Source organism: Papio anubis, chromosome 18 (genome assembly GCF_008728515.1).
Source record: "Papio anubis isolate 15944 chromosome 18, Panubis1.0, whole genome shotgun sequence".
Classification (NCBI taxonomy): Eukaryota; Metazoa; Chordata; class Mammalia; order Primates; family Cercopithecidae; genus Papio; species Papio anubis.
In genome coordinates this window covers 69,510,761-69,522,938 of record NC_044993.1, presented here as the reverse complement: position 1 = coordinate 69,522,938, position 12,178 = coordinate 69,510,761, and the positions used below count along the sequence as shown (strand labels likewise).

Sequence of the window (12,178 nt, the reverse complement as noted above, 5' to 3'; positions counted from 1 at the left end):
GGTCGTGGTTGGCTGAGGAAGGCAAGACTCACCTGTATTTATGATGTTTTAGTTTATTTTACTTTATTTGTTTGAGGTAGGGTCTTGCTTTGTTGCCTAGGATGGAATGCAGTGGGGTGATCTTGGCTCACTGCAGCCTCATACTCCCTGGGCTCAGGTGGTCTTCCCACCTCAGCCTCCTGAGTAGCTGGGACCACAGGTGCACGCCACCAGGCCCAGCTGACTTTTGTATTTTTAGTAAAGATGGGGTTTCACCATGTTGCCCAGGCTGGTCTCAAACCCCAGGGTTCAAATGATCCACCCACCTTGGCCTCCCAAAGTGCTGGGATTACAAGTGTGAGCCACGGCACCCAGCCTGTGATATTTTGTTACCTCCACTGGGTTGTGGGTATGACATGCTTGTTATATTATTTACTCTGCCCTTTTTTTTTTCTTTTTTTGGAGACAGAGTCTTGCTCTGTTGCCCAGGCTGGAGTGCAAGTGGCGTGATCTCAGTTCACTGCAACCTCCACCTCCCAGGTTCAAGCGATTCTCATGCCTCAGCCTCCTGAGTAGCTGGGATTACAGGCATGCGCCACCACACCTAGCTAATTTTTGTATTTTTAGTAGAGACGGGGTTTCACCATGTTGGCCAGGCTGGTCTCGAATTCCTGACTTCAGGTGATCCACCCACCTTGGCCTCTCAAAGTGTTGGGATTATAAGCGTGAGCCACCGCGGCCAGCCTATATTTCCTAATAAAATAAGATGTTTTTTGTTGTTGTTGTTGTTGTTTTTGAGATAGAGTCTTGCTCTCTTGCTCAGGCTAGAGTGCAGTGGTGTGACCTCTGTTCAATGCAGACTTCATCTCCCAGGTTCAATCAGATCTCCTGCCTCAGCCTCTTGAGTAGCTGGGATTACAGACACCTGCCACCACACCTGGCTAATTTTTGTATTTTTAGTAGAGACGGGGTTTCACCATGTTGGCCAGGCTGGGTCTCAAACTCCTGACCTCAGGTGATCCACCCACCTTGGCCTCTCAAAGTGCTGGGATTACAGGTGTGAACCACCATGCCTGGCTAAAGTAAGATTAAAAAAAAAAGTTCTCTCAGGAGGCTGAGGCAGGAGAATGGCCTAAACCCGGGAGGCGGAGCTTGCAGTGAGCTGAGATCCGGCCATTGCACCCCAGCCTGGGCGACAGAGCGAGACTCCGTCTCAAAAAAAAAAAAAAAAGTTCAAAAGCCAGTTTTACGTTTTTATTTCCCTTCACGATTGAATGACTTGATCTGAGACTGAGGAAATCCTGGCGCGCTTCCGTTTTGGTGTGCAAGTGTGTAGAACATTGCAGTGTTGAAATATGTAGAATATGTCATTCCTGGGCCTGCGATGGTGTCACCTTGGTGGAACGACAGTTCTTTGCCTCAACACTGTGCTTTATGTATGGAGGGGGTGTGAAGTTTGTCAAGCCTGAGCTTGGGCCTGGCCAGGCACGCAGCTGGTGTTTAGTCTGCAGTGGACTTATCTTCACATGCATCTGTCATGTTTGACCTTAGGTGCAGAAAAGCCCTGTGTTCCGGAGGGACGGCGCAGACATCCACTCCGACCTCTTTATTTCTATAGCTCAAGCTCTTCTTGGGGGAACAGCCAGAGCCCAGGGCCTGTACGAGACGATCAACGTGACGGTAAGAGGGTGTGAGAATGCCTTTGTCACCCTTGTACTTCATTGTTCTTTTTCTGAAATGGAAAAGAACTGACCAGTGGCCTGGAACCCATGAGTGACCAGCATGTTGGGGGTACTCATGGGGGAGGACATGAGGAATTTTAGATTGCTCCTTGAGTGTGGACCACAAGCCACAGGCCTTGACTCTATAATCGCATGGGAAGCAGTTACTGGCTGGCATCACTCCCATACTGGTTAGCGGGGCCTGGGAACTGGGCGCACCCAAGACACAGAGAGGTTCACCCTGGGGTGTGTTCTCTGCCCTTGCTTCCATCCAGTGTCTGGCAGCAAGAGCAGAAGTCTCGGGGACTGTGCACATCTCTTTGGCCACAGTGATGGCTGCCTGTGTGCTGCCCTCACCTATCCCCCACCTCTCTCGATCTGCCCCTCCTGCTCCTCCCACTTCTAGGCCACTTCATTCTCTGTATGCGCCTCAGAACCTTCTCCAGCTTCTTTGTGGGGAACCTTGGGGTAACCTCCACCAAGGAGGTGGGTGTTTTGGGCCAAGGCTTTCTCCTCCGTCTGGGGGCTGTTCCTTGGCTTCTCCAGGGTCCTGTGGTTCCGAGGGCCAGGGAGCGACCTCAGCCACACACACTGTATTGGCGTTTCCTGCTTCGCTCCCCCACTCCTGCTTCCTGGGCTCACTTGCCCAAACTCCTGCCCCCTCATCCTAGTCACAGGCTCTGCTCTGGGCAGACCGAACTTAGCTTATTTCCGTGTGCTTGTGGGCGGGCTTGGCCCAGAAACCCAAGTGGCAGTTTTTTTTTTTGTCAGGAGTTTGGGCAAGTGAGCCCAGGGATGGAGTCTCACTCTGTCGTCCAGGCTGGAGTGCAATGGCGCAATCTTGGCTCACTGCAACCCCCACCTCCAGGGTTCAAGCAATTCTCCTGCCTCAACCTCCCAAGTAGCTGGGATTACAGGTGCACGCCACCATACCCAGCTAATTTTTTGTATTTTAGTAGAGACAGGGTTTCACCGTGTTTCCCAGGGTGGTCTTGAACTCCTGAGCTCAGGCAATTCACCTGCCTCAGCCTTCCAAAGTGCTGGGATTACAGGCGTGAGCCACTGTGCCCAGCCCAGTGGCTGTTCTTTTTTTTTTTTTTTTTTTTTTTTTTTTTTGAGACAGCAGGGTGTTGCTCTGTCACCAGGCTGGAGTGCAATGGCATGATCTTGGCTCACGGCAGTCTCTGCCTCCCAGGTTCAAGCGATTCCCGTCTCAGCCTCCTGAGTAGCTGGGACTACAGGCACGTGCCACCGTGCCTAGCTAATTTTTTGTGTTTTATTGGAGATGGGGTTTTACCATGTTGGCCAGGATGGTCTCGATCTCCTGACCTCGTGATCCGCCCGCCTTGGCTCCCCAAAGTGCTGGGATTACAGGCGTGAGCCACTGTGCCTGGCCTTTTTTTTCCCCCCCATGATAGAGTCTTGCCCTGTCACTGAGAGCTGGAGTGCAGTGGCACAGTCTCGGCTCACTGCAACCTCCGCCTCCCGGGTTCAAGCAATTCTCCTGCCTCAGCCTCCCGAGTAGCTGAGATTATAGGTGCACGCTACCATGCCCGGCTGATTTTTGTATTTTTAGTAGAGACGGGGTTTCACCATGTTGACCAGGCAGGTCTTGAACTCCTGACCTTGTGATCAACCCGTCTCAACCTCCCAAAGTGATAGGATTACAGGCGTGAGCCAGTGGTAGTTCTTTTCAACGAATTCCTGTCAAGATTGTCTTCATGTAGTGAAAACTTTTTATTTGAGCAACTGGGGACCAGAGGAAACCACAGATTTTCTTTCTTTATAGATCCCCCCTGGGACTCAGACAGACCAGAAGATTCGGATGGGTGGGAAAGGCATCCCCCGGATTAACAGCTACGGCTACGGAGACCACTACATCCACATCAAGATACGAGTTCCAAAGTAAGTGCCCCCTAGGCCATGTCGAAGCCAGCCTGCTCCTGTGGTGGCACTGCTCCGGGAGCTCTGTGGCTTGGGCAGGGGACTGCTCCCTATAGGTCAGGTGGTTCCTGCCCGAGTTCTCTGTCTGTAAAGTGGGTGTAATAGAATGGTACACTTCTTTTTTTTTTTTTTTTTGAGATGGAGTCTGGCTGTGTCCCTCAGGCTGGAGTGCAGTGGCGCCATCTCAGCTCACTGCAACCTCAGCTTCCTGGGTTCAAGCAATTCTCCTGCCTCAGCCTCCCGAGTAGCTGAGATTACAGGTGCCCGCCACCACACCCTGCTAATTTTTTGTATTTTTAGTAGAGACGGGGTTTCACCGTGTTAGCCAGGATGGCTTCAATCTCCTGACCTAGTGATCCGCCCACCTCAGCCTCCCAGAGTGCTGGGATTACAGGCGTGAGCCACCGCGCCTGGCCGGTATGGTCGACTTCTTGGAGTTGCTGGGAGAATTAAATGAACAACACATAGGAATTGCTTCGCTGCTGCTGCTATTGTTGAGTTTCTTCTTGGTTTTTTTCTTTCTTTTTTTTTTTTTTTTTTTTTGAGACGGAGTCTCACTCTGTAGCCCAGGCTGGAGTGCAGTGGCGCGATCTTGGCTCACTGCAAGCTCCGCCTCCCAGGTTCACGCCATTCTCCTGCCTCAGCCTCTGGGACTGTAGTAGGTGCCTGCCACCACGCCTGGCTAATGTTTGTATTTTTAGTAGAGACGGGGTTTCACTATGTTGGTCAGGCCGGTCTTGAACTCCTGACCTCTTGATCCACCTGCCTCGGCCTCCCAAAGTGCTGGAATTACAGGTATGAGCCACCGTGCCCGACCTTTTTTTGAGGAGTCTCTCGCTCTGTTGCCCAGGCTGGAGTGTGGTGTGCCATCTCAGCTCATTGCAACCTCCTCCTCCCTGGTTCAAGTGATTCTCATGCCTCAGCCTCCCGAGTTGCTGGGACTACAGGTGCCTACCACCACGCCCGGATAATTTTTATATTTTTAGTAGAGATGGAGTTTCACTGGCCAGGCTGGTCTCGAACTCCTGATCTCAGGTGATCTGCCCACCTTGTCCTCCCAAAGTGCTGGGATTACAGGTGTGAGCCAGCATGCCTGGCCCGTTGATTTTCTCATTGATGTTACTGGCACTGTTAGGAGCTGGAGAGGCAGCCTGGGCAGAGTGCTGTGAGTACCTAGGGCAGGACATGCCTGACTCCCCTCGGGAGCGCTCGTGCTTTTTGTTAATTAGATAATTTCTTTTCTTTTTTTCTTTTTTTTTTTTTTTGAGACAGAGTCCAGCTCTGTCTCCAGGTGTTCAGTGGTGCAATTACGGCTCACTGCAGCCTCCACCTCCCAAGTTCAAGCAATTCTGCCTCAGCCTCCCAAGTAGCTGGGACTACAGGGACGCACCGCCACGCCCAGCTAATTTTTGTAGTAGAGACGGGATTTCACCTTGTTGACCAGGATGGTCTCTATTTCCTGACCTTGTGATCTGCCCGCCTTGGCCTCCCAAAGTGCTGGGATTACAGGCATGAGCCACCATGCCTGGCGTAATTAGATAATTTCTTACCTGCTTCACACACACACTTGTAAAATCTGTTTCCCCTCCTGTAAACTGTATTTAGCATAGCCACAGTGACACTTGTTTAAACGACTTAGGGTGTTTTATTAGCTTTTCTGTACAGAAGCTTTGAGGGCGTGGTCCTTAGGTTCTCACCACTGCACTGCCTCAGGGTTTCTGCCCCTGCCAGGGTTGGGTCCCTCTCCTCCCATGTGCTTCGAGAGCACTGGCTGCCTGTGAGTTCTTTCCAAAGCTTTCTGACGGAAGCCTTTGCTGCTAACTCTGCTTGATCCACAGGAGGCTAACGAGCCGGCAGCAGAACCTGATCCTGAGCTACGCCGAGGACGAGACAGATGTGGAGGGGACAGTGAATGGCGTCACACTCACCAGCTCTGGTAAGGGGTCTGAAGACTACGCGGCGACACGTGGGGACCTCAGAGCCCCCTGGAGTGTGGACGATTCAGGGCAGCATGTTGGGGTTTCCACTTGGGGTTCTTCATGAAGCCTTTAAAATGTGCAGTTGAAAGAGGGGGGCTGTGGGCGGGAACACTGGGCAGGGTGCCGCAGCCCCCAGTCCAAGCTTTGCCTCCTCTGTGCGTGTTCGTGTGCTGAGGTGAGAGCACCAGGGCACTTCCTGCAGGCAGCTCTGCGTGTCTCAGAGCCAGTGTTCTGAGTTCTATCCTTGGTTCTGCCACTTGCCCTGTGACCTCAGACAAATCCTTCCCTGAGAGCTCCTGGCAAAAGCATAAGGAGAGCATGGATTGGAAGGATTTGTGCACTTCCCACCTGGGACACTCCGCTAGGATTTCAGAGTGTCTTACAAACAATAGCAGCCACAGTAGTGGAGCCACAGTCAGAGGACTCAGTTCGCCGCTTTAGAGCAGGACTCACTCCGAATTCATCTAGCCATGAACAGATGCACCAGTTACCCTGACCTCAGACATCGTGCTAACGAGTGGCTGAGTGTTAGCGATCTGTCACCAGAACACCTGCTGTGGGCGCTGTGGCAATGGCACCCCAGCTACAGCCCCTCTTCCTGTGGGAGGTGGGGCCTCTGTTTCCTGGGATTCCTGCTCATGGTAGGGCAGGCTGTGCCCAGGGGGTCCTTGGTTCAGGCTCAACGTATTTCCTCATTGCATCATTTTGGTTTTGTTTGGATCCTGGGTGGAGTTCTCAGAACTTGCGTGGCCTTAAATTAGTGCATGGTAATTCGTAGCAGGTGTTTGGAGCTGGGGGCAGATTTTCCAAAAAAGTGGAGGATTTGGAGTTCCAGGGGCCGGGGCAGGGGCTGGGATGGAAGTCCCTGGAATTTCACTGAGCTCTTGTTGCTCCTAGGGTACTGGAAGTCCTCTCTTAAAAAGCAGCTGCTGGCTGGGCACAGTGGCTCTCGCATGTAATCCCAGCACGTTGGGAGGCCGAGGCAGGTGGATCAGTTGAGGTCAGGAGTTTGAGACCAGCCTGGACAACATGGCGATACCCCGTCCCTACTAAAAATGCAAAAATTAGCTGGGTATGCTGGTGCATGCCTGTAATCCCAGCTACTCAGGAGGCTGAGGCAGGAGAATCGCTTGAACCCAGGAGATGGAGGATGCAGTGAGCAGGACCGCGCCACTGCACTCCAGCCTGGGTGACAGAGTGAGACTCTGTCACACACACAAAAAAGGCCAGGCACAGTGGCTCACACTTATAGTCCCAGCACTTTGGGAGGCCGAGGAGGGTGGATCATGAGGTCAGGAGTTTGAGACCAGCCTGACCAACATGGTGAAACCCTGTCTTTACTAAAAAAGAAAAATACAAAAATTAGCCAGGTATGGTGGTGAGCGTCTGTAATCCCAGCTACTCAGGAGGCTGAGGCAGGAGAATTGCTTGAATCTGGGAGGCAGAGGTTGCAGTGAGCTGAGATTGTGCCGCTGCACTCCAGCCTGGGCAACATAGCGAGACTCTGTCTCAAAAAAAAAAAAAAGCAGCTGCCATAAAACTCTGTAGCCCAACCAGGTTCCAAATGTCACTTATTTTAATGGTTTGGTACATATGCTATCATCTTTTATTCTTGTTGTATCTCTTGAACTAAAATAGAAGTGGTCATAGTGTAGCTATTCCCTGGAACTCTAATCATTGCACCTGTGGCTTCTCCTTCCTCAAACCCTACAATCGCATAACATGCGAGATTGGCTCCATAGACAGTTGTCCTTCCCTCCTCCCACCCATCAGGGCAGCTTGAGGTGTGCTAGGGCCGGGCCCTGGGTGGGGTCGTGGGTGTTGCTTACTCTATTGGAGGGTGGGTATTAGTGGTCACCAGTTGATGTTTTGACCCCCTCTCTGATACTGTAAGTTGAGAGTTGATTCCGCCATCCACTGAGATCCTTTGTCACTTTCATGGTTCCTTGTCCTGATCACTCAGCCTCACGCAGCTGTTCCCTCACTCAGCCAGGATTTCTTCTCCCGTGTGCAAGACACTGTCAGCTCTTCCTTTTAAAAATCTTGGTGAGGTCGGGTGCAGTGGCTCACACCTATAATCCCAGCACTTTGGGAGGCTAATGCAGGAAGATCACTTGAACCCAGGAGTTTGAGACCAGCCTGGGCAATATAGTGAGACTCTGTCTCTACAAAAAGTTTTAAAAGTAGCCAGGTGCAGTAGCATGCACCTCCATCACCAGCTGCTCGGGAAGCTGAGATGAGATCACTTGAGCCCCAATACTCAAGGCTGCAGTGAGTCACGACGGCGACACTGTACTCCAGCCTGGGTGCCAGGGTGAGACTCTGTCCCTGAGCATACACTGTCACATGTCAGTTTGCTGCCTGTGAGTGGTTAAGTCTCTCACACTGTGAAGGAAGTTAGTTTTGTGTCCACATATGACAGTATTACAGGACATATAATTCCCACGTCCTGAGAACTTAAGCAACAGTGGGACTTACTTGGTTGAGACAGAGTCTTGCTCCATGGCCTAGCCTGGAGTGCAGTGGTGCAGTCATAGCTCATGGCAGCCTCAAACTCCTGGACTCAAGTGATCCTCCCACCTTGGCCTCCCAGAGTGTTGGAATTACAGACATGAGCCACTGTGCCTGACCAGCGTAGTTTTTGATGTACTTATATCTTATTTATTTTTGTTCCTTAATGTAGCTGCTGAAAACCTTAATAGCTGACCCTGGTCTCCCAGAAAGACCATGGTGTGCTTAGAGACTCAGCACTTGCAGGGATAAACAGGTCCATCTTCTGGCAAAAAGAGAGGGAACGGAGGGGGGGGCTTGCAATTACCATGTGACTTTTTGAGTGAGAGACACAGTATGGCTCCTTATCGTTCTTTTTCTTTTTTTGGAGACGGAGTCTCACTCTGTCACCCAGGCCAGAGTGCGGTGGCGCGGTCTCGGCTCACTGCAACACACCCCGCCTCTCGGGTTCCAGCAATTCTGCCTCAGCCTCCGGAGTAGCTGGGACTACAGGCGCACGCAGCCCCCGGCTATGTTTTTGTATTTTAGTAGAGATGGGGTTTCACCATGTTGCTGAGGCCAGTCTCAAACTCCTGAGCTCAGGCAGTCTGCCCGCCTCGGCCTCCCAAAGTGCTAGGATTACAGGCGTGAGCCACTGCACCCGGCCTTTTCTTTTTTGAGACTGGGTCTCACTCTGTTTTATGTAGCCTGCCTCACCCCTTCCCGGGGACCTGTGGAACCAAGCTTTGGACCTTCCACTAGCGAAGGCACTGTCTTACTTAGACTGAGGTCTTTACTCCGTTATGCACCGTGCATAGCCTAGGTCTCTGGGCACATTAAAAATGCGCTTGACAATTAACATGCCAAGTTCAGGTTTATATTCTCACTCATAACAAAAGTGTGCATTCCTTGTCTAGTGGTTGGCAAATCTGTAACACGTTTGTGCGAGAAAGTACCTCTAGGGGTGTCAGCCTGGGCCCTAAAGAAATAGCAGCACACCTCCCCCCGGTTGAGAGCACTTAGGTTAGGCGCCCCAAATGGGGGACAACTTGCTCAACTTGTTGTGCCCCAAATGGGGACAACATAGACTGCTGATGTGAGGGATGAGATGAAGTGCCTATGACAGAGGATTGTGCGTGGCCGTGACTCCGACATGGGCTGTTCTGCAGGGTCTTTATACACAGCAGCAGCATGGAATCTGGTCATTTGGTCTAGAAGTAGGGTTTTTCTTGGTGTCATTATTCACCTTCTTATAGCCAACAGTGTGGTGGCTGAGAGTCTCGGCTTTGGAGTCAGACTGCGTGGGCTCGCACTCAGTCCTGCCTCTTGCTTGTTGGCTCTGTGGGCCTTGGGTAAACCCTGCAACCTCTCTGTGCCTCCCTTTTTTGTTTTTTTTTCATTTGCCTGTAAGGAAGTGTGTGGCCTGGCCTGGGAGGTGCCTGGCACTTGACTGTTTTTGTCACTGTTGCTCAGATAGAGACAGCTGTCATGGTCCGTCTCCGTCTCTATTTCTTGTTTCCCTGCTGTGGGTCCATGATTGAAAGAGCGGTTGGGAGACCTTCAGGCTCTGAGTGCTCTGTTACCTCAGTCATCTGCCAGGTGAGGCATCCTGTGCCATCTTAGGAGTGGCCCCCCTCTTCTTGAGGTGGCGCTTGGCCGCTCCTTGAATGTGGGCCCCTGGGTGGCCAGGCGGGGGTAGGTGAGGCCGAGGATATGACCTTGGAGGTGCGGGCCCCTGACGCCAGTTCTTTCTGCTGTTTGTGCCCAGGTGGCAGCTCCATGGATAGCTCCGCAGGAAGCAAGGCTAGGCGTGAGGCTGGGGAGGACGAGGAGGGATTCCTTTCCAAACTTAAGAAAATGTTTACCTCCTGATATCCCAGCTGAGGTAGGAAAACCCTGGAGGTTTCTTTCCCTTTGTTTTCCTCTGTGAACTAATCCTGGTTTTCTCCCACTTTAACTAATATTGTGCCCCCACCCCCAGGAGTGGGAACAGGTGCCAGTCCAAGATGTGGTAAACCTCGCTCCACTAGGAGCCGGCCTCTCAGCCTGGGGAAGAGATGACGTGGCAGTCAACCTGTAGTGTAGGACTGGCTGGGCTGCCGCGGCCAGCCTCTGGCTGTGTCCTCTTCCTGGGGAGGTGGCAATGGAGGCGCTGTTGTACAGCCCCCTACAGTGGTGGGTCGGCTTGCCCATGGTCACAAAGGGCGAGTCAGGCAGAGCCAGGCCTAGAACTCAGATCTCCTCACGTCCTGCCTGCTTGGAAGCTGCCCGCCTGCATAGACAGTGCAGGGCTGTGCAAGCCTGGGGGCTGCTCCAGGGATAGCGCTTGCTCGCCATGTCATCTTGGGACCCACTTTTGTTGACTACGCTCATCTCAGCGGCTGGGGTTCTCGCCCCTCTCTTCGCACAGCTGCTTTCCAGGGATTAACAGATGCTCCCCAGCGGGGTGTGTTCCCTTGAGATATTGAGTATAAGGTAACTGCCTGTCTCTTTGACTCAGGAAAAAGATCCACTGGAAACTAGGCCAGGAAGCAGCAGCCCCTCCCAGGGCCAGGGCACCTGGGAGACGGGAGGATTCCAGAACAGCAGCACTGAGCTCCCACCCGCAGAGCCTCTGGACGGCCTTGACAACAGCAAAATCATGGGACAACACCTCTCTCCACAGAAAGGTCACAGTGGACAGCCTGGGCAGTAGGATGCAGCCCCAAAGGCTGGTGGCAGTTTCCTGTCCATGGGTAGGTGACGGCCCCTGGCTCAGGCAGAGGGAGACGGTTAGACTCTTGTAGGACTAAAACTCTAATTTGGAATTGAATGTTGTGGAGATCTTAATTAAAGGCCATGCTTACAGCTTAGAAATGAAGACTTAAGTGGCACCAAGTTACAAAGTGATTTATTTCCTTCTCAGCAAACCTCCGGGAGGTTCCAGAATGAGTTCTTCCTCACAGGTTGTCTTCATGGGAGCCTGGGGCCCCCCAGGCCCCACCAGCACCATCCTCCCCTGATGAGGGGCCCTGCTGAGGCGTCAGCTGCTCTGCTCAGTTAGTCTTTATTCCCGGGGTACCAAGCAGCTGCACACTCGGGGCCTGGGAGGCACATAGAGGCCCAGAGAGTCCCTGGGGGTTCTGCTCCTGACCGTGTGGGTGGTGGTGATCCCTGTCAGGATAGACAGTCCTTGCTCCCACCCCATCCAGGATGGCCGCCTGTCGCTGACCATTGAGTCCTGTTGTTGTAAGCCAGGCATGGAGGGCTCCGGCCCTTCTGTTGAGCCACAGCCCTCTGCAGCACTGTGCTGGCCAGATTTCAGCTGCCTTGGGAACTAAAGCCCTGCCACTGTTGCTAGCCAGGGGCTTGGTTCTCCCACTTACACTGTTGACATCTATTTTCTGAAGTGTGTTTAAATTATTCAGTGCTAATCATTGTTTTTTCCTGTGTAAATGTTGATTCAGAAAAGGAAAGCACAGGCTAAGCAGTTAAAGGCTCCCCACCATTCAGCCAGAGCAGAACCCCCATTCCCCAGCCTCTGCTGGTAGCATGTCGCAGTTTCCATGTGTTTCAGGATCCTTGGGCTGTCGTCAGACAGGTTAATGAAGAAACATTTCTCAATAGTTTCCTTTTTGTTTTCCTTTATAATTCACTAAAATAAAGCATCTATTAGTGTCTGATTTAGGAATGTAAAATGATTCTGTATTAATGTAAATAAGATTATCTATTGCAAAAAGATATTTAAAATCTAAATTGTGGTCATTTCTTCTTTGAAAGAATTCAAACAGCCTCTGCAGGTAGCTTATGGGAGTTACTGGAGACTTGGCTGGCCTCATCCTGTGCTCACGCCCACCCAGAGTACATAGAGGCAGACAGGTCTGGGGTGCCGACAGTGCTGACCCTCAGTCAGATTCCAGAGCAGGGTGCTGGCCATGACACAACAGTCCCATGTGAGTGAATGTTCTAGAATCTGGATGTGACTTTTTCCTTGGGAGCCCATGCTGTGAGAGCTGGGCAGTGTCCCTGGGTCCCTGCATTTCAGTCACCCTCACTGAATTGTTTCTCTACATTCTTTTCAGAGTC

At 52.0% G+C, this 12,178-nt stretch overlaps 1 protein-coding gene across 2 annotated transcripts in view; it reads left to right on the top strand.

The window, feature by feature from the left end:
* DNAJA3 (DnaJ heat shock protein family (Hsp40) member A3) overlaps positions 1–11,848 on the top strand; it is a 32,146-nt gene extending 20,298 nt beyond the window's left edge. Inside the window, exons 8-12 of one of the 2 annotated variants that reach the window (XM_003916469.3) lie at positions 1,531–1,659; positions 3,490–3,605; positions 5,483–5,580; positions 9,882–9,998; positions 10,614–11,848. In XM_003916469.3, the coding sequence (XP_003916518.1) occupies positions 1,531–1,659; positions 3,490–3,605; positions 5,483–5,580; positions 9,882–9,985 (447 nt within the window). In that variant the 3' untranslated portion in view covers positions 9,986–9,998; positions 10,614–11,848. The remainder of the gene's footprint in view (positions 1–1,530; positions 1,660–3,489; positions 3,606–5,482; positions 5,581–9,881; positions 9,999–10,613) is intronic. The other variant, XM_003916468.3, reaches the window with a different exon arrangement.
* The last annotated feature ends 330 nt before the right edge of the window (positions 11,849–12,178 follow it).